We start from the raw sequence: 22,109 nt of genomic DNA, 5'->3' as shown, positions 1-22,109 counted from the left end.
TCCTCCTTCAGTTTTTCTAAAGCTGACCGTCTACCTTGCAAAAGTGATTGTTTCCTGGTCATTAGAGGCATTTACTTTCTTACTGGGAAGTGCACTAAAGAAGATTTTACCAAGATTTACTCAATGGTGTTGATGGGGTTGACTCAGTGACTATTAATTATATCCGTGATTCTTCCATTTAGAGGCAGTTTGTTTATGGAACTAACAGGAGGCGCGGCAGGGGTAAAAAGCAAGGGAAGGACTCTTACGACAGGAGGTAGGAAAGGGGAACCAGCGTGATGCCCAGACCACAGGCACACTCACGAACGGCCCCTGTCTGTGGTGGAGTAGTCTGCTCTGGTCACACGGGATCATTAATTTAGAAAACAGAGCCTCACCGGATCTTTACCTCTTGTTTCCAAGCAACAGCTTTGTAAACTACATTTATAGTAAGTTTTGTCCCCCTCTGCTGGAATAAGTCATTATTACCGACTACTTCCTTTCTATTCAGATTGTAGACTTTTAGTGCTAAAAAGACCTTCGAGATCACAGATCTAAGCCTTTGGTGTTGTCACTCGTTTGGCATGAAGTTAGCACAAATATGACAAAACCTTTTGCTTCTACACATAGCCCATTGTCTAAAATAACTCCTTCGGTTGTTTTGGCCTTTGTCTTTGACCGGTGGACTCTCTATAAAGTGTGGAATACAGCCTCGCCAAGGGCTTTGGTGTGCATGTGGCTTTCCTGCCAAGGAGACCTGTGGGGCAATTATTGAAACGCAGTTTAGTTTCCTATACTCTTCAAGTTCCAATTAATGACACATAATGCCTCCCCCCGACACTTTTAGTGTCACCGCAAAGGGTGCCTCACCTTTATTGCTCACATTTCTATATACTTTTGAGCGCTTTTCCTGTGTTAGCGCAGCCCTGGGAGCTGAGGCGTGGACTCCGTCATGGCAGGTCCACGGGGCGTTGGCTGTGGGTTTGGTGTTGCCACCACGTACCTAAGGTAGGACTTCCGCATCCACCGATGTGAGAGCTGGGCTTTTTCAAAGACCTCTTTCTCCTTTCTCTTTGTGCCCGCATTACTTCTTTTGGCCACTCCTTTCTAGAACTTCTCTATCCCCTTGCCTTCTATTATATTAGACTTCACAAATTCTTTTATTTCTTTGAAAGTCACCTATTTATTTCCCTCGCCTCTTCCTCTGAGCCCCAAACTATTAGATGTTACCCAACATTTTGTCCACAGACTCTGTTTCCATCTTTAAAAGTATCTCAGGACCCCTTCACGTCATCTTCTGTACAGATGCTCTCCAAGTCCTATCTCCAGCCTGAAATCTCCCCCAAGCTGTCATCCTCCATGTCCAGTGACACCAAGCTCTCCTCCTTTGGAGCGTTTCCTGCTATCTCAATCTGAAGCGTGTCTGAAGTGAAACTTGTCTTTTTATCTCCTCAGGTTAGCATTCTTTCGTGACGAATGTGCCTTCCACTGTTCAGGATGCCTGCCTATAAGTCATTCATGTTATCACTGGCTGCTCTCCCTCCTTTGCCTCTTGCGTCTATATTTGGCTTCCAGATCCTTCTGCCTCGTCTTTAGAATTGTTCATTACTTCCCAATTGGTCTCTTTGTGTCCTGTCTGCTTGGATTTTGGAAATCTGCCTCTTTAGAAACGCTTAGTGGTTTTCTGCTCTAGAAACTGGCACTTGGTGTTGGGCAGCCTTCTCTCTCTCCCCACATTCTGACCCTTCTAGGGCAGCTGATGTGCTCTCTTCCCAGCTTTCAGGTGTTCTCTGGCCCCTGACACAGTCTTAGGACATTCTCTGTGTAGCTGCCCTTTTGCATTTATTTCCAAGTTCTTCCTGTTCTGCGAATCCCGGCCTCAGTCTCCGTTTCTCGATAAAGAATATCTTGCCCACTATGTATAGATATGTATATATCTCGCCCAATATATTGTGCCACTGTCTCCATCTAATCCACTGCATGGCACATGATCATGCTACTGTGATGGTGGCCAGGTATTGTCTTGCAGTGTCTTTTGTATCATGGTCTAGATATTTGGTCCCATAATCTTCTCTCATCTTTCGCAAGTATCTGCCTTTCTGCCAACTCTAGGTATAAAGAGCCCTGTGCACACTGTTGATGTTTTAGAGATGCTTGTTCAGTTAGATTGGTGGGGTGGCAAGCACGATCTCGGGTCGGAAGTTGGCACTCACCATCTTGCCGGCCCTCACAATCCCCTTTTACAGTCCCCGGACTTCAGACTGACTCTCTCGCTTGGGTGTGTCTGTGTGTTTTAGTTGCAGATCCCTAGCGTGAAGGGCTTTGATTTTGCGAAGCAGCATCTGGGTCAGCACAATAAAGACGACATACTGATTATTCATGAGCCAGCACCACTGCCGGGACCTGTCAAGGATCACACCACACCCTCTGAAAACGGAGATGTGCCCAGCCCCAAGGCAAAGATCCCTTCCAAGAACGTCCGTCACCGAGGAAGGTTCTTATTGGGCTTTCTGTATTGTTCTCTATCTCAGAGCGTGTTTCCGTTTTCAGTTTGTCAGTTTCCAGTGTCCAAAGAGCTGATGGTGAGTATTCCCTGGGTCTGGAACCCCAGGAGACTGGCGCCAGCTTGCCCAAAGTTAATGAACCCAAGGGCTCTTGATCTACTCCGGTGGACTGCCGTAGGAGGCCAGGCGCTTTTCTCAAGTATTTAGCGTTATAAATAGCTGCCTCTTGTGGTTTGGTGGTCCCCCTGAGACTTGGTGAGGTATTGACTAGCTCAAGTGTGTGTATTCTGGGGTGGGTCATTCTAGGCCCTCAGGACACGATATCAGAAGTCATAGATAAAACATGCCTGACACATAATACACACTCAGTCCATATTGGTTTTGCCCTTGACATTATGCCAGAGGCTGGCTATGACTTGGTAGCTTTGTCTGCAGGTGACTTTCATCGCATCCTCCTTTCTTCGCCTGTCTTTTCGCCAGCCGTCTCTGTTGTCTCTCTCGTTAGCGTGTTTCCATGGGCTCCGCACCACCTCCCCCCTGCCCAGCTCCCCATTCCCAGTGTATTTCCATTCTTCCTATCAAAGCAAAGCGCACGGAGGACTGCCTGTTAACACGCCGCCTGGAAGTCCCCCTTTTCACCCTCTGATCCTATGAGAAGGGCTGGAGCTTGGTCAAAGATCAGGATCAGGTTTTATGCAGTTGACTGTAGAACTCAGCCTGGTCACGCCACGGTATGGAAGCTTCAAATTATCAACCCTCCTTGAAGCTTTGAACTCCAAATCTTGATCTCCTGCTAAGAGGGGGAGAAAAATGTGTGATCATACCAACACTTGAAACGATGTCACAATTTCTGACTTATCAGAAAACCTACCCCGGGGGTTCTGGCCTAGTTTTAAGAATTTAATGGATGTTACAACGTGATCTTTACAAAAGAAAGCGAATTATGTAGAGAGATGTTACTTGCTTAATTATCTTGCAGGCTAAGAATAAATCAAATCATTAAAGATCATCAAAAACGTTAGTGTAATTTTGCCAAGTTTTTTTTCCCCCCTCCCCTGGTAGTCCCATTCTAAACATTAGTCACAACATTTCAGTGGTCTGTGGTTAAGGTAGTATTTTAGCATCCCTTAGGGACACACAGAGAAGGGCTACTAACTGGTTAAGGATTTTCATTAGCCTGGTGCAGCCTGGGTTCTCTGACATCCTTGCTCTTTATATGTAGAATCAAATCTCAAGAGTGATTGTTGCTTTTGTGTTATAAGTGTTGGCTTCTGCCGAAGCTGTGGGGTTCTTTGGGGTGTCTTCAGGACCACCCTGGGTTCCTAGGAATTCTGTAGTCTCAGTTGACCTGGAACCGGGCCTTAACCCCAGATCTTATGATACAGTCTCTGCTGGACCCAGACTGCCAGGCCAGGGCCCTGGTAGCCGAGGGACCATCCTCCAGTGTGGCACTTAGTTTCCTGGTATTTGCTGAAACACAGCCTGCTGAACCATATAAGCCCTGTTATACTGTCTTCATGAGGGGACTATGTGCTGTGAGTGTGTGTTCCTTGTAGATGATTTTTTGGACGGTCTCATTTCTGTCTGTTTTGCCTCGAAGGCTGCCTTCCACACCTAAGTTAATGTGACCTTCCCCTCCCCTCCCCTCCCTTTCTTTCTTTTTCCTAATGCTTGTGTTTGTTTTGTGTCTGTAGAGTTTCTCCATCAGATGCTGACTCTACCGTAAGTGAGGAGTCCAGTGAGAGGGATGCAGGAGACAAGACGCCAGGAACGGCGAACGATGGCCAGCCCCACAGAGCCCCACAGAGCGGTCAGTGATTCTTCCCATTCTCCACGTTAACTGTAGTAATGGAGATTCCAGTAGGATAAGGTTTTACGGTATTTCACATGCTAAACATTTAACAAAAAAATCTGCAGTGGAATATTTGTTATCCATATGGTGAGTTTCTCAGCATCGACCGTCAACTGTCTGATGTGGTTCTGGTGTCTGGATTGAGGCGGGGGACTGTGCTAGAGGTTAGGGATTCACTCAAGTACGTTTGGAAGTTCATAGCCATGTTCCATTCTAGTGGAGAGTCCTAATAGTTTGCCTCCCCCAAGAACAAGGAGGAAATCAAAGTACAACCAGGCTCGCAAACACTACCTCCAGGATTTAGTGACCTTCTTAGGATCCAATTCCAGTATTTCCCAGCTGCCACTGCCAGAAAGTCGTTTATGTATCATGGGTCCAAATGTATTATATTTGGTTCTGTTCCTAGATCATTCTTCCTATAGGTCATTCGGTGCAATCGGGTGGTGTAGCATATTTGAATCTGTAGTCTCTGGTTTTTTAGGCCAGGTATGAAACGAACTTCATGTCTGTCCCAAAGACATGAACGTGGAGCTCTTGCTCCGTGGCAAAACTAAGCCCACAGGTCTAACTAGACGTAGGAGCATTTTTTGGTGTGATGGCAAGGTAGCTTGGCTTTAGTTTAAGAGATCCTGTTGAGTAAATGTGCTAGTACAGCTGTTGTATTTGCTGGAGTTTTATTTATATTTCAGGGCCGTTTCAGTAATGCAAAGACAATTGGGATGCCCCAGGATACTGTTTTTAATAGTAATTTTTATACTTCAACATTTGCCGTCATAAATTTCTTTGTTTCAAAATGCAGTACCGAGTGAACCATATTCTATAAATGAACAGATTCTAGATGGAAGCTAGAGGGCCTGATCTATCATTGCCATGCTGGTGACCTTGCAAGTCCCGTAGCCTTTGGGGCTTCTGTAGGACTAAACTAGCTCATTTTTGAGATTCCTTCCAGCTCTTTTTTGATGTTAAAGAAAACTCCCTTAGAATAAAGGAAGAGTTTTTTCTTTGGATCCAGTTTCACAGAATTGTAAAACTTATTTAAGCACCGTGGTAACAGGTGCCCTGTTTCAGACAGAACTAAAATCTAATTTTGATTCTGGGAAGGAAATATTTGAGAGGGAAAAAGAAAAAAAAAGAATCAGTTCTGGAGTTTCTCAGTTTCTGTTCATTGCTTATCTGAGACAATCTTGCTTTTAGTTCCTGCATTTAACTCCTTACTGACAGTATTAAAACCAGTATCTTCTGTGTGGCTAACAAAAATCAAATATCACTATCAACACATACTCAAAATCCAACTAGTAAGCATGTCAGGTGTGGGACTGAGTTGTCCGCGGAAGGAGGCAAGTACACTAGATGTTGTGAGTTCTGGAAGCTAAGAGGTCACCATTATGATTTGAAGAGATGCCACAATCTGTACATTATTTTCATATTTTAGAAAGATGATTTTCTCACTACAAATATCACTTCACTTGAAAGATCTTGTTTACTTCTTTAAAGCTACCATGAAGGTATTTTTTTGCTTGCATAGAACTTAAATACCCTACAGAAAAGATTGGGAGTTTTAAAAAAAAATTTATTTATTTTTAAATTTACATCCAAGTTAGCATGTAGTGCAACAGTGATTTCAGGAGTAGATTCCTTGATGCCCCTTACCCATTTACCCCACTCCCCCTCCCACAGCCTCTCCAGCAACTGTCAGTTTGTTCTCTGTATTTAAGAGTCTCTTGTGTTTTGTCCCCCTCCCTGTTTTTATATTCTTTTCGCTTCCCTTCCCTTATGTTCGTCTGTTTTGTATCTTAAATTCCTCATATGAGTGAAGTCATGTGATATCTGTCTTCCTTTGACTAATTTCGCTTAGCATAATACACTCTAGTTCCATCCACGTTGTGGCAAATGGCAAGATTTCATTCTTTTTGATTGCCGAGTAATACTCCATTGTATGTATATATACCACATCTTCTTTATCCGTTCATCCATCCGTGGACATTTGGGCTCTTTCCATACTTTGGCTATTGTGGATAGTGCTGCTATAAACATGGGGGTGCATGTGCCCCTTGGAAGCAGCATACCTGTGTCCCTTGGATAAATAACTATTAGTGCAATTGCTGGGTTGTAGGGTAGTTCCATTTTTAATTTTTTTGAGGACCCTCCATACCGTTTTCCAGAGTGGCTGCACCAGTTAGCATTCCCAAGGATTGTGAGTTTTTATTTTTATTTATTTATTTTTTTTTAAATTTTTTTTTCCAACGTTTATTTATTTTTGGGACAGAGAGAGACAGAGCATGAACGGGGGAGGGTCAGAGAGAGAGGGAGACACAGAATCGGAAACAGGCTCCAGGCTCTGAGCCATCAGCCCAGAGCCCGACGCGGGGCTCGAACTCACGGACCCTGCGAGATCGTGACCTGGCTGAAGTCGGACGCTTAACCGACTGTGCCACCCAGGCGCCCGGGTTGTGAGTTTTTAATCACAGCTTTTGAATTATTTTGTGATTCATGTAAAAGTCCTTCTTTTGTGACAAGTCATAGTTGCCTGAGAACCACTTGGGTCCCTCCTCCATGTTGCCCTGGGACCAGTGTTCTGTCTCAACACAGCAGGTGCCCTGGCCTCTGGGTCCTTTCTGACTCGTTGGCAAGACTTGCGATGGATGTCACAAGTCATCTGACCCACACTGCAATGGTGGCTGAGAAAAGAGCATCATTGATTTTGGTCTATTAGAGGTTGTGCTTTATCCCCTGCCCAGCTGACTATTTTTGGAAGGTGGGTAGACCATGATGCATATATATGACCGTCTGTGGACCCTTAGGAGGTTACTTAGATGTCATTGTGTTCACAGTTATTGTGGTTTTAGAGTAAGTCACATTGTTACCACGGGTTCCCTTTAGGAGAGCTGTGAAGAGAGAGATGAGCTAGGGAGACGATGCACCTTCCTCGTGTGAAGGCAATGGCATTCAGCCTGGTACTGTGCCACCATTGTGGTGTTCTTGCCTAATGTTGTGTCCTTCCTCCTCTGTCATCGGGAATCCACTGAGTAGGTAAGGACTGCGAAACATGTGCGTGCAAGGATGTGATTTAAAAAAAAAAATTTTTTTTAATGTTTATTTCTGAGACAGAGAGAGAGCATGAGGGAAGGGGCGGAGAGAGAGGGAGACACAGAATCTGAAACAGGCTCCAGGCTCTGAGCTGTCAGCACAGAGCCTGATGCGGGGCTTGAACTCACAGACTGCGAGATCATGACCTGAGCTGAAGTCGGACGCTCAACTGACTGAGCCACCCAGGCGCCCCAAAGATGTGATTTTTAAGTAGTTGGCACTTCGTTCATGAGAATTCCACAAGTTCTGAATTGTAGAATGGACTTCTAGAAGTTTCAGTTGGAGCTAAGCCGATGCCTCCTTTGGCGTTGCTACGGAGTTTGCAAAGCAAATGAATAATTTGGGGGAGATTGCAGGGCAACTGTTTTGACTGCCTGTCACATCAAAGTTTGTCAAGGAATTGTGGAGCACTCATTCATAGAATGACTAAATTCACCGATTAGAATTCTTTTCATTGAAGCAGATTCCCAGATGCCTTTCTGGGGTAAAATTTTATAAACTTAGTTGAAGTGACTGGTTGGTTAGTCCTGCATTCAGCATATCTGTGCTTAGTGCCTGTGGCGGGTGAGGTGCTAGAATGGGAGGAAGAGGAAGAGAGAAATGTGATCCCTGCCTCCCAGGATACTAATGGGGGCCATGGGCCTTAGCGATAGTGTACTTTGTATTTACCTGCAGATAATGAAATTAATATTCTTTAAAAATGTTTTATAGCTTCACCATTTCAGTACTTCATATAGTTCTTTCCCCTGTCATTCTGCTTTGTCTACATCTTCCTATACTCTAATTTCTATCATTACAGTTTTTTTGGTTTTCTATTTGAATATAAATGGGTTTTAATCCAAAGTCTCCTATTACCTTAAGGTATATTCATGCAGATTAATCTCTGTGTATCCAGTTGTACCTTCCATTGGTCATTATTGTCCATGTAGTTTTTATTTGTACAATATATAGCAAACATAAAAATAACCAAGTTATGGGGCGCCCGGGTGGCTCAGTTGGTTAAACATCCAACTTCGGTTCAAGTCATGATGTCACAGTTCATGAGTCTGAGCCCCACATCGAGCTCAACACTGATGGTTTGGAGCCTCCTTGGGGTTCTCTCACTTTCTCTCTCTCTCTCTCTCTCTCTCTCTCTAACCCTCCCACCCATCCCCCAAATAAATAAACTTAAAAAAGTATATCCCCGTTACAGATACATACACATACATATATTGTCTGGTTGCAGTTGGTGAATTGTGCCAAACCGTGACCACAGCTGGGGACTGGAACAGGGCACCGACAGGAGCTAGGCATAGGCTTGCAGCTCGGAGGTATCCAGGCAGGAAGACAGCGCGGAAGTCGGGGAATGGTGATCTTCCTTTGTCATCTGTGTGCCCCGGTCTGTTAACCCTTCTGGAGGAAAGCGTCTCATCTTTAAGTGTCAGCAGCTTAAAGGGTTCCCCTTTGTGACATTTGCTGTTACTGTCAAAGTTTGGGTTAGCAAGGCTAGCCTGTCTGGCGAAGCTAATTACCCCCTTTTAGGCTTTGTGCCTGCAATTTGAGTAGCTGCCACAGGATGAATGGTGGTGCCGGCTGTGCTTGTGTTGCACAAATAGGCTCCCTCTGGGCCCAGGGCAGGGAAGGAAAGCCCGAGAATAGCCTGAATCCAGATAACGATGCTCCCTTGCTAGAGAGGCGTCATTCATTCACAGTTCTATAAATCATTTCTAATCGTGTGGGATATAATTCAAATTGAGAGGAAACACAAAGACATACACACCACTGATGTGCGTGCATTAAAACAGATTCCACATGTTCTCCCTCCTTCTTGTGACCTCTTGGTCGTGTATTGTAAAGCACTGTCCAGAGTGTTCAGGGGACAACTGTGGCTTAGCAGAGGGAGTGTATCTAAGTACCTCTATCAAGCTCTTCCCATCTCTTCATCCCTTCTGCATCTCTCTCTTTGCCTTTTGAAAAGTAAAGTTTATTGGGATTATATCTACTACCAAAGTCATATGCATTAGAGAAAATCCCCACTAGAGAAAATGCAAGAAATTGGAGAAAATCACCCATTCTACTAAGGTCCGGTCTCTGTTTTCTTTTTAATTTTTTTTTAACGCTTATTCATTTTTGAGAGACAGAGACAGAGTGTGAGGGAGGGAGGGGCAGAGAGACAGGGATACACACAATCCGAACCAGGCTCCAGGCTCTGAGCTGTCAGCACAGAGCTGGACACAGGGCTCGAACTCATGAACCATGAGACCATAACCAAGCTTAAGTTGGACACTTAACCGACTGAGCCACCGGGGCACCCCTCTCTTTTGAAGTTCTGGTTACTTTTCTGAAAAGTTCAATGTTGGGGCGCCTGGGTGGCTCAGTCCGTTGAGTGTCCCAACTTCAGCTCAGGTCATGATCTCACGGTCCCTGAGTTCGAGCCCCACGTCGGGCTCTGTGCTGTCAGTTCAGAGCCTGGAGCCTGCTTCGGATTCTGTGTCTCCCTCTCTCTCTGCCCCTCCCCCACTCATGCTCTATCGAAAAAAAATGAATAAACGTTAAAAAAAAATTTTAAAGTTCAATGTAGTAAGATATGCATGCCATGCAGTGTCCCCCTTTTGTAAGGGTACCACTCCTGTTTTTTTAAGTGGGAAAAATTCCCTCTTGGCAGCAGCTTTTTCTTTTTGTGGCTCTTCAACTTAGTTTTCTTTGTGTGTCAGAACTGAAAGACTAGATGTGTTCATTATTTTAATTTTTTTTTCTTTTGCCGTGAGAATTCTTTTTTATTTTTATTAAAAAAATTTTTTTAATGTTTTATTTATTTTTGAGATAGAGACAGAGCATGAGCAGGGGAGGGGCAGAGAGAGAGAGAAAGAGAGCGAGACACAATCCGAAGCAGGCTCCAGGCTCTGAGCTGTCAGCACAGAGCCCAACGCGGGGCTCGAACTCACAAACCATGAGATCATGACCTGAGCCGAAGTTGGACGCTTAACTGACTGAGCCACCCAGGCACCCCTTTATTTTTATTTTTTAAAATTTACGTCCAAGTTAGTTAGCATATAGCGTAATAATGATTTCAGGAATAGATTCCAGTGATTCATCCTGTATGTATAAAAGCCAGTGCTCATCCCAACAAGTATCTTCCTTAATGCCCCTTACCCATTTAGCCCATCCCTCCACCCACAATCCCTCCAGCAACCTTCAGTTCTCTATATTTAAGAATCTCTTTGTTTTGTCCCCCCCGTTCTTATATTAGTTTTGCTTCCCTTTTGTTCATTTGTTTTGTATCTTAAATTCCTCATATGAGTGAAGTCATATGATATTTGTCTTTCTGTGACTAATTTGGTTAGCATAATACCCTCTAGTTCATCCACGTAGTTACAAATGGCAAAATTTCATTTTTTCTTTTGTTTATTGATTTATTTTTGAGAGAGAGACAGAGTGAGTTGGGGGGTGCAGAGAGAGAGGGAAAGAGAGAATCCCAAGCAGGCTCTGCACTGTCAGCACAGAGCCCATTGTGGGGCTTGAACTCACAAACCATGCGATCATGACCTGAGCCCACACAGACAATCAGATAGCTTAACCAATTGAGCCACCCAGGCACCACAGGATTTCATTCTTTTTGGTTGCCGAGTGATACTCCATTGTGTATGTATACCGCATCTTCTTTATCTGTTCATCCGTTGATGGACATTTGGGCTCTTTCCATATGTTGGCTGTTGTTGATAGTGTTGCGATAAACATTGGGATGCCTGTGCCCCTTTGAAACAGCATACCTGTATCCCTTGGATAAATACCTAGTAATGCAATTGCTGGGTCGTAGGGTAGTTCTATTTTTAACATTTTGAGGAACCTCCATACTGTTTTCTAGAGTGGCTGCACCAGCTTGCATTCCCACCAACAATGCAAAAGAGATCCTCTTTCTCCGCATCCTTGCCAACGTCTGTTGTTGACTGAGTTGTTAATGTTAGCGATTCTGACAGGTGTGAGGTGGTATCTCATTGTGGTTCTGACTTGTATTTCCCTGATGATGAGTGATGTTGAGCATTTTTTCATGGGTCGGTTGGCCATCTGGATGTCGTCTTTGGAGAAGTGTATTCATGTCTTTTGCCCATTTCTTCACTGGATTATTTGTTTTTTGGATGTTGAGTTTGATAAGTTCTTTATAGATTTTGGAAACTAACTCTTTACCTGATGTGTCATTTGCAAATATCTTCTCCCATTCTGTCGGTTGCCTTTTAGTTTTGCTGATTGTTTCCTTCGCAGTGCAGAAGCTTTTTATTTTGATGAGGTCCCAGTAGTTCATTTTTGCTTTTGTTTCCCTTGCCTCTGAGGGAGGGAGTGTTGAGTAAGAAGTTGCTGTGGCCAAGGTCAAAGAGATTTTTGCCTGCTTTCTTCTCTAGGATTTTGATGGCTTCCTTTCTTGTGTTTAGGTCTTTCATCCATTTTGAGTTTATTTTTTGTGTATGGTGTAAGAAAGTGGTGCAGGTTCATTCTTCTGGTTGTCACTGTCCAGTTTTCCCAGCACCACTTGCTAAAGAGACTGTCTTTATCCCATTGGATATTCTTTATTGCTTTGTCAAAGATTAGTTGGCCATATGTTTGTGTGTCCATTTCTGGGTTCTCTATTCTGTTCCACTGGGCTGAGTGTCTTTTCTTGTGCCAGTACCATACTGTCTTGATGGTTATAACTTTGTAATATATTTTGAAGTCCAGGATTGTGATTCCTCCAGCTTTGGCTTTCTTTTCCAGGATTGTTTTGGCTTTTCAGGGTCTTTTCTGGTTCCATACAAATTTTAGGATTGTTTGTTCTAGCTCTGTGAAGAATGCTTGCGTTATTTTGATAGGGATTGCACTGAATATGTAGATTGCTTTGGGTAATACCAACATTTTGACAATATTTGTTCTTCCAGTGCAGGAGCATGGAATGTTCTTCCAATTTTTTGTGTGTCTTCTTCAATTTCTTTCATAACTTTTCTGTAATTTTCCAGAGGTATTCATTGTTAACCAGCACATACCTGCATGTCCACTGTTCCCTATTCTCTTGTTTTTCTATCAGTATAATTGCCCTGGTGGCTAAATTTTTATCATTCCAACCGATAGCGGAAGTTCAGAGCTGCTTTCAATGTTCCTCTAAAAGTTGTGCAAGTTGCTTAGTGACTGACTAAGCAGCTCCTGTCCTCTCTCTTTCCTTCCTGAAGACTTTGAGATGTCGTTAGACAAAACATGGTAAGTTTTGACACCATGCAGCGTCACGATTGATTATTTGCTGTTTCTTTGGGATGGCTTTATTTATGCTTTTGCTTTTCCTTCTGCTCCAGGGCCGCTGCCGCCCAGTTCAGGGAACGAGCAGCACTCGTCAGCCTCCATCTTTGAGCACGTGGACAGGCTCTCCCGGTCATCAGAGGCCAGCCGGCGGGTTCCCAGTAAGATACAGCTGATTGCCATGCAGCCGATACCAGGACCTCCAGTTCAGCACACCGTACTGGCCGACCGGGTGGCAGAAACCAACAAAATTAACAAAGAGGTATTTGCTCATATTGAAAAGTACATTTATATTAAAAAAAAACAAACCCACATTCTGATTTGGTCAGTGCTTACCAACAAGTGAAAATTGCAGTGTTGAAGGTCGGAGCTGCTAAGAAGTATGCTTAATTTTAAGTTTTATGCTCCGCTTTTTTAGATCAGATACCATTCAAGGACACCGTTTCGCACACTGGCCGTTGTGCAGAGAGTTCACATGGCAAACATGAGACTGCTATCCTTCAAGAGTCCTGTTTTGGCCCTTGGCTGATGTTGAGGAACTTACGTGTCAGAAAGGCTCCTGCCATTCCCAGAACAGAGTGGTTCACTGTGCCCAGACCGTTTTTGCAAACGTTATGACTTATTTGAACATCTCTTTTCCTTCTGGGACTCTGGTACACGCTAGGCAGAGGGTGCCTGTTGGACCAGCCCCCAGTACCGATCCTGGGCACTGCATCTCTGATGGTCTTCCTTGGTGGACAACATTTCACATGTGTTGTCACAACTCATTGCTGGAGGAATTAAGCATATTTAGTGTGACTCCCCCGGGAAAGGCCTCTTAGAAGCTTGTGCTTTGTTTCCTCCAGATTTCACCCCACATACCCTGTGCTTATTTTAATTTGCGTCCTTTTGCTGTATTAAATGGGACTAAATGCTAAGTCCTGTCGGTTTTCCTAATGAACCTTTGAATTGGGGGGTGATCCCAGATAGATCCGCTCTGATCCCAAGGATCTAGGAAGGCGTAGTAAAATCGTCTTCCAGTGAATCCTGGAAGAGTGAGTTGGTAAGATTTGGGGAAGCAGAAGGCCAGGCCAAGTCACTGTTACCTTGAACTTGAAAGGTTTGACCTGGCCTGAGCCATTTAGGACTGCACGTAGCTTCATGCTGTGCATTTCCTGCCTCTAACAAATACCTGCTACTGTCGTGAGTTCTGCCAGGATGAAGTCATAAGCAATTGGTGTGGTGGAAACCCCCTGCCCACTTTAAAGGTGATCCTTGAAGTAGATCATCTTACCGAAGTCCCATCAAGAGTTCCTAGGGTTTTCCCTCTCTAGCCCTCATTGGCTTCTTGCTAAGAATGTGACAAGAACGTGTGTCCCGGGTTTAGGATGGTGTGTGGTGTCTCTTCTCACCAAGTCCTGGCCTGGCTCAGCCCCAGTCCTAACCTAGAGCTGTCTGCACGCCTCTGTACCTGCTACGGGTAAATCCTCCTTTAAGTGGATTTTCCATCTGGTGGAAAGAAAGAAGGGAATGTGCTCACCAGGCCTGTGCCCTCACAACTTGATAGCATACATCTTTTTTCTTTTTTTTTTTTTTACTCTCTTTTCAAAATGTAGTGCTTGATACATAGGTATGTATGCCCCCGCGTGGGAGTGCCTGTCCCTTTGGGGCCTGGACATGGGTCTGGGGAAAAGAAAGGCCTTCCCCAAGATGCTGTCTTCACGTGGGTGGCAGGAACCTTCGGGAACATTCCATGTGACTCTTTGCTCTCCCCTCGGCCACGCAGATCCAGACGGCCCTGCGGCACAAGTCCGAGATCGAGCACCATCGGAACAAGATCCGGCTCCGCGCCAAGCGCCGTGGCCACTACGAGTTCCCGGTGGTGGACGACCTGTCCTCGGGCGACACGCGCGAGCGGCACCGCGTATACCGCAGGGCGCAGATGCAGATCGACAAGATCCTGGACCCCACGGCCAGCGTGCCCTCAGTGTTCATAGAGCCCAGGAAGAGGTGGGCGTCCGCAGAGGGGGCGGGGGCACCCCCCAAGGGTTGCCTGTGGAGGCGCCGTCGGCCTTGCTCCTGCTGGGCCTCTTCTCATGCTCCCCCGCCTGCTCCTCCAGGGGCCTCAGAACCCTGGCCCTGGGTTTATTCTGCCTCCCCGAATTCAGCTAGTTGGACATGGCAGTCACCTTCTCTTTCTCAGATGGCTCTGCTCGAGTCTCTCTCACTGGGGAATCTCCCTCCTCTCCCATCCCACCCTTACCTCCAGTACCTTCACCTCCTTCACGTGGGCACCCGTCTGTGCCAGGTGCAGGTGCATTTCTTTTCCCATAGCTGTCCTCCGAGTCTTGGTCTCTTGGCCTTCCGGACCCCTGCCCCTAAGGCGCGTGTGTGTGCTGTAATCGCTGCTCTGGTTGGTCTTGCTGTGCCCAATACCTGTAACGGCTTTGGTTCCCTGCCGCATGGAACCTGCCCTGTAACAGGAGGCGCCCTGCCTCCCCATTCCGGCTACTTTCCACCATCCAGCAGTGTAGACAGAACTGTCTCTCCCTTAGATGGGCCTGCTGTTGCCCGCCATACATTCATCTGCTTCGCATTTCTCCCCACACTCCTCCCCTTCTGCAGATCCTAATTGCTCTTCAAGACCTAGTTCAGGTGCTGTATAGCCAGCCATGATACTGGTAGCTCACACTGATCTTGCCCTTTTCTGAAAGTCTGGAAAAAGTCACGGTTACGTATTACCTTATATTATTCTCTGTTGTTGCGTGCATTTAATATGCTCAGGTAGACTGTGGCTTCCTCATAGCAGAGACTATGTCTTACATATTTGTATCCTATGGGGTGTTTACCACAGTGGCCACCATATCCCAGATGCTTGGAAAATACTTTGTGTTTAGTGGATAAGCTACTGGCAGGAAGGATTATTTCCTATGAAGATAACCTCCTTCCTGCCCCCACCCCCTCCCGCAGCTCCAGGATAAAACGATCTCCTAAACCACGCCGAAAACACCAGGTCAACGGCTGTCCCGGAGATGCTGAGAAGGACAGACTCATCACCACAGACAGCGATGGCACTTACAAGAGGCCCCCCGGTGTCCACAACTCTGCCTACATTGGTTGCCCAGTACGTAACGCTGACTCTCGCTTCCGGAGCCGGGGTGGGGTGGCTCTTAGGAGAGTGACCACTAGTGGCTGCTGCCCTGTGTGGTGTTGCTGCCGATGACTGACACTCAGGGCCATGAGACATGTGGAGTGAGGGAACTGGTAGGCTGCTCCTTTGAGAGGAGACTTGAGTCACAGAGCCCAGCAGGCTGCGAAGTGAGCCCTCTGGAAACGTAACCCCGTGTTTGTCCTTTCTGTACACAAGCCCTGTTCTCTTATGCTTTAGGATGGGTACTCCTGGAAGTTAACTGGAAAACAATTTTTTCTTCCTTCCCCCGGTCATAGAATTGTTTGGGTTTCTTGGTGATAGGAGGGGTATTTAGGGTTTTGTCTATCCCTTCTCTTCCTAGAGTGCAAGAAGGTATTGTGTGTGTGTGTGTGTGTCTGTGTGTGTGTGTGTGTGTGTGTGTGTGTGTGTGTGTAATTTTAATGGAACAAAGAGCTTAATGGAAATTAAGAAATACGGAATTAAACTTTTTTTTCTTCAAACGGAAAGGGGCACACACAGAATTGCTTGAAGTGTTAAAGGCAGACATTGATAGCATTAAGGCGCACATACACAGACCCCATTGAGTAGGGAAGAAAGTGCCAGCCTCCCCAAAGGTCTGTGACACAAAGACAACCCAAGACGGAGGGAGAGCCAGATGTGGCTGACTTCCAGCAGTGCGGGAAGGACACCCGTAGCCTTGGGCCGGGGTGCAAACCTGGCTCATTGCACAAGACCCCTTCCTCCTTCCGGAGATGCACTTACAGAGGCATCCTTGTTTAGAGAGACATTACCAAAAAAAAAAAAAGATAATAATAAAAATAAAAAAAACAAAAACAAAAAAACCCCACATCTTGGAAAAGGGGTTTGTGATGCACATGATCACTTTGGACAGAATTTATGCAACCAGCCATTGCCTTCTAAATTAGACAAATAACTACCCTGGAAAGATATGAAGACTATGGAGATAGGGCAAACACCACACTGACGTTGGGGCTAGATAGCATCGAATCATGATCATCCGAAAGAACCAGACTTTTCCTTGGCAACTGACTGTATTTCTGGTGTTTTGAAGACTGGCCGTGCCTGTTTGTGAGGATTGGTGCAATCCCAGGGAGTCGCAAGGTTCTCCGGTTGAGACGGTTGTGCTCCTGAATGGAATGAGCTGTGGATGAATTCCTGAGACGGGGGAGCCCGGGCTGGCAATTCATACAGCAGGTGGCGCTCTTGTAGTGTTCTTGTGCTGTGGACAGGTGGCTGTCTGGGCTTCACCTGGAGAAGACTGTCCCCTGGGCTCCCCAGGATGGTCACTTGAACTTTTGCTTTTGTCTCACCGGGGACTTGCAGGCCTGATGCATGAAACCGATAAATAGAAGAGGTGGCGGGGGGGGGGGGGGGGGGGGTGGGGTGCATTCCTTCTTACCCCTTGACTTCCCAAGCCAGCCAGGGCTCATCTCTCAGAGGAAATCCGCAGCCCCATCCCGTCTTTTTTTAAGTAGCTCTGAGTCCTGTCATCTGTTGCCATGAAGTCTTTTGTCGTCTTCTTGCTCTCTCCATTTGTCTTCATCAGTGATCCGAAATCAGGCCTCCTTCAGGGTGACCAGATCATCCTTGTACTTCCTGCTCTTTTTCTTAGTGGAAAGCAGAGACCCCTCCTTCAGCTGGTGGAAAGCAGCCCTTCCCTGGAGAGCTCCGCCTCAGTCAGCCGGCTTCATTTTTTCAGAGATTCCTTAAAATGAAAATTTTCTTACATGGGCTTTTTCCATTCCATAAAAATTCTGAAACACACGCTTTCAAAGATAATCCCCCCCCCCTGCTTTTTTTTGAACTCATTTTTTCTTAGGTAGTATTTCATCTTGAAGATTATACTACTCATGTGTTTTTTTCTTAAATTTTACACTCTACCTTCAAAATGTCTTCTCATTATGAGCTCTTTTCTCCTAGGGTGAAAGGAATATTCCTAGATTTCTTGGCAACTGGGGTTACTGTTATAATTCAGGCCTCAGCACGGTATGGCCCTCAGGCCAAATCCAGCCAGCCACTTGTTTTTGTAAAGTTTTATTGGATCACTGTTGTGCCCTTGCACCATTCATCTGTGTATTCTCTATGGCTGCTCCTGCTGCAGTGTTAGAGTTAAACAACAGAGCAGCAAAGTCTCTGACTCACAGAGCCTAAGATAATTGCTGTCTGTCCCTTTACGGAAAAGGTTTGTCTACCCCTGATACAATTTATCATCCAAGCCTGGCACTTGGGAGAGTGAAAAGAGTCTCTATTAATGATTATACTGGGACAGCAGGCATACCCTGACATTGTCCTGGGCCAGCCAGGGTGTCTAATCACTCTCTTAGAATTCCTACAGAAGACTGCAAAATGGGCACCAGAGTACATCCTGTCTGATGACTGCAGGTAAAAACTTCCTATGTATTTCTGAGGAATGATGGGCAAATGTGTACCTGTCCGAAGGAAAACACATTGACTAATAACGAAATTATCAGGCTGAGATTCAAGAGAGTGGAATGCAAATTCCAGCAGGGATCCTGGATAAATCTTCCTTTCCATAGACCACGGTTCCCCCCGTATTATTGACTACCACTTCTATGTGAAACACCCTACAGGTGTCGAGATACAGAAAAATGAAGATCTCTTGTTGGCCTGCAAGTTGCTGGCAGCGTAGCCTGCAAAATGAGGAGACCGGAAGAAGAAAGAACGGGAAGCTCTAACGTCATGGCTCCGTAGCTCTTTGCCTTCTTGGCAAGATTCAGGAGTCCCTCCTTCACAGCATACTTTTTGGTGTAAAAGTTAAACCGTTGGAATCTCTGTTCAGGCTTGCAGTTTTTTGTGTGGCCACATGCTCGCTTCCTTGCCACACAGCGCTATAAAGCAGGATTCACCCGAGTAAGTTTGAAGATCTCATAGACTTTACTCAACAGCTCTTGAATCCCACAGCATCAGACGCGGAGAGTTGAAAGGAGCTCCGAGGAGCTGTACAAAATGGAAGGGGGCAGAAAAGGAAGTTTTCTAACAAAGAGCGAATTGTTTCAGGCAAGGTCACCTTTCTCTGGGGGAAGGGGGGGTGGTCTATCACACCTGTTACCTCACTAGTGCAGATCAGGAATTTCCAGATTGACTGGTTAAAGGTCACATTCCTGGAAGAGGCTGAAAATGCAGTGAAGTCTTGGTTTGCTCCTGGGGGGGCAGCGACTCCATTTTGGGCCTGTTGTTTCTTTCTTGCCTTCTTTCATGTAAACAACAGGTAACTAGTCACTTCCTGGAACCACCACCAGGAGCATCACTTCTGTCTTTGGAGAGACCCTTTCACTCGCCAGTGGGATGTGTTTATAGACACCCTTTTCCTTTGTTCCACCATGAACTGTTAGTCTGGTGACCCACTACTGACCACAGTCTTCCCTTTCTGCTCTTCAAGAAATCCAAGAATGGGAGAAGGGCCTGCATGTGGACCTTTTATCCGCCTTGTAAGGAAAGGAACACAGAGTTCTCCTAGCGCTCGTCATACGTCAGAGAACCCCTTGGGGCCCCGAATCCTTACAATTCCTTGAGGACAGCTCTCACTTACTGGAACCTTTCCTGGGATAGCCCAGTTTTAGAGAAAGAGACCGAGGTGTCACGTACACAGCAGTGGGACCACCCCCCTGCTGTTGGGAGGGGAAGAGCCCCGGATCCATCTCAAGAGCCAGCCACTGCTCAACGGCAGTTGTTTCTGTCGGAGGAGTAAGGGCTGGGTGATGCCACAGCTTCAGGTTCTGCCAAGAGAATCCACAAATCTGAGTGTTAATATTAAATCTTCAGGTTTTAAAAAAATATTAGCTCTTTATTTTTTTAAGACTGCACAGGCCAAGCAAAACAGGTCTGTGGGCTGTTTGTGGTTTGCCAGTCTGTAGTGTGGTTTTCTGTCTGGAGTTAAGCAGTGACTGCCCTTAAATGTTTGATGCTGGCATGAGTAATAATGGATCATCTGTTGGACAGGACAGAGACTTTTTTTAAAAAGTTTTTTTTTTTAATAATTATTTTTGAGAGAGAGAGAGAGAGAGAGGGAGAGAGAGATCCAGCAGGGGAGGGGCAGAGAGAGAGGGAGACGCAGAATCTGAAGCAGGCTCTAGGCTCTGAGCTGTCAGCATAGAGTCTGATGTGGGGCTCGAGCCCACTTACTGCGAGATCATGACCTGAGCCGAAGTCGGACACTCAACCAACCGAGCCACCTAGGTGCCCTTCTTTCCCCCCCCACCTCTTTTTTTTTTTTTTAACGCTTATTTATTTCTGAGACAGAGAAAGACAGAGCATGAACAGGGGAGGGTCAGAGAGAGAGGGAGACACAGAATCTGAAACAGGCTCCAGGCTCTGAGCAGTCAGCACAGAGCCCGACGCGGGGCTCGAACTCACATACCGCAAGATCGTGACCTGGGCCGAAGTCGGATGCTTAACCGACTGAGCCACCCAGGCGCCCCTCCCCCCTCTTTTTAATATTTATTTTTGAGAGAGCACAACCCTGGGATCATGACCTGAACCAACATCAAGAGTCAGGTGCTTAACTGACTGAGCCAGCCAGGTGCCCCTGTATAGAATAATATTTAAACCTTTCTTGATGACTCACGTTATCCAGAGATAGTTCCATTTAAAAACATGTGGTTTCTGGGGGCACCTCAGTCGATTAAGCATCCGACTCTTAATTTTGGCTCAGGTCGTGATCTCATGGGTTTATGAGTTCAGGCTCTGCATCGGGCTCTGCACTGACAGTCAGAGCTTCTTGGGATTCTCACTCTCTCCCTTTCTCTCTGACCCTCCCTACACACCTCAAAATAAATAAATACACTTAAAAAAATTAAAAATTAAAACGTGGTTTCTGAATACTCTCTGTTTACTATAACAAGTAGTTACAATAAGTATTAAATTTTTAAAAGTTTGTTTGAGAGAGTGCACACGTGTATGTGTGCGTGCGGGGGGGAGGGGCAGAGAGAGACTCCCACACGGGCTCCATGATGAACACAGAGCCCCACGTGGAGCTCTGCCTCAAGACCATGAACGAGATCATGACCTGAGCCGATATCAGGAGGCATACACTTAACAGACTGAGCTACGCAGGCACCTCAATGTCAACATTTTTTATACACACAGGTGTAATATGGTGGTGACTTTGAACTCTGTTGAGGGTGTGTAGGGCTACTTTTTCTTATTGTAGTCAATAGACTGCTTTAGACTTTGGTATCTATGAAAAGTTGACTAGGTAGTTTAGTAACTAAAACTCTGAGACATCATTTTTGGCTGCTTAGGGATATTTAATAAAAACACATACTTGCAGGTATTGAAGTGCATTTCAGCTCGTTGGTTGAATTTTGCTGGACAAATGATTTTTGAATATCTTCACTTTTTCCTTTCATCCTGATTCAGGCTCCGCCTGCCACCACCACCCGTTAGCCGCCATTTAAAAAATTCTTACGGGTGACCTTTTCCTCACTGTCAGTGAAAATTGTTAAATCCCATTTTGGCCCTGTGGTTTTCACGTCACCACATAAGCTCACATCTGATCCTTGTTCCCTTTGCTCTTTGTCTTGCCCTAGTCTGATCCCGATCTCCCGGCCGATGTACAGACGCCGTCCTCTGCTGAGCTGGGGAGGTATCCGGGCCTGCCCTTCCCAGCCTCCCAGTACATCCCGCCTCAGCCGTCCATCGAGGAGGCGCGCCAGACCATGCACTCCCTCCTGGATGACGCTTTTGCCCTCGTGGCCCCCAGCAGCCAGCCTGCCAGTGCTGCAGTCACAGGCCCCGGGGTCCCAGCTGTCCTGCCTGTGAACAGCACCCCTTCCCGGGACGAGAGGCGAGCCACCCAGTGGGGGTCCTTCTACAGCCCTGCTCAGACAGCCAGCAACCCCTGTAGCGTAAGTCCTGGCCTTCTAGAATTCTCGTGTGGGTCATATGTTGGAATTTTGTGGCCTTCCTCCCTCAGTTTCAGAATCACTGCGATGATACTGATTGTGTTTGATAAGAATTAAAGCTTGGCTGAGGGGGTCTCGGTTTTTGTTTTATTCTCCTAAGTTAATTCTTAAAAAAAAATTTTTTTAATGTTTGTTTATTATGGAGGGAGAGAGAGAGAGAGACAGAGTGTGAGCAGGGCAGGGGCAGAGAGAGAGGGAGACACAGAATCTGAAGCAGGCTCCAGGCTCTGAATTGTCAGCACAGAGCCCGACGTGGGGCTTGAACCCACGAACGGTGAGATCGTGACCTGAGCCGAAGCCAGACCGACTGAGCCACCCAGGCGACCCTCTCCTAAGTTAATTCTTAATGTGGGAAGTATCCTTTTATGTTTTTA

The 22,109-nt window shown here is 46.0% G+C and overlaps 1 protein-coding gene across 1 annotated transcript in view; it reads left to right on the top strand.

The window, feature by feature from the left end:
- Positions 1-22,109, top strand: part of KIAA1549 (KIAA1549 ortholog) — a 156,378-nt gene that overhangs the window by 100,336 nt on the left and 33,933 nt on the right. Inside the window, exons 13-18 of the mRNA XM_047837624.1 lie at positions 2,277-2,473; positions 4,178-4,293; positions 12,717-12,922; positions 14,426-14,649; positions 15,610-15,763; positions 21,361-21,678. Coding sequence (XP_047693580.1) covers positions 2,277-2,473; positions 4,178-4,293; positions 12,717-12,922; positions 14,426-14,649; positions 15,610-15,763; positions 21,361-21,678 — 1,215 coding nt within the window. The remainder of the gene's footprint in view (positions 1-2,276; positions 2,474-4,177; positions 4,294-12,716; positions 12,923-14,425; positions 14,650-15,609; positions 15,764-21,360; positions 21,679-22,109) is intronic.

Source organism: Prionailurus viverrinus, chromosome A2, assembly GCF_022837055.1.
Source record: "Prionailurus viverrinus isolate Anna chromosome A2, UM_Priviv_1.0, whole genome shotgun sequence".
NCBI classification, from domain to species: domain Eukaryota; kingdom Metazoa; phylum Chordata; class Mammalia; order Carnivora; family Felidae; genus Prionailurus; species Prionailurus viverrinus.
This window is presented reverse-complemented; position numbering and strand designations above follow the sequence as displayed.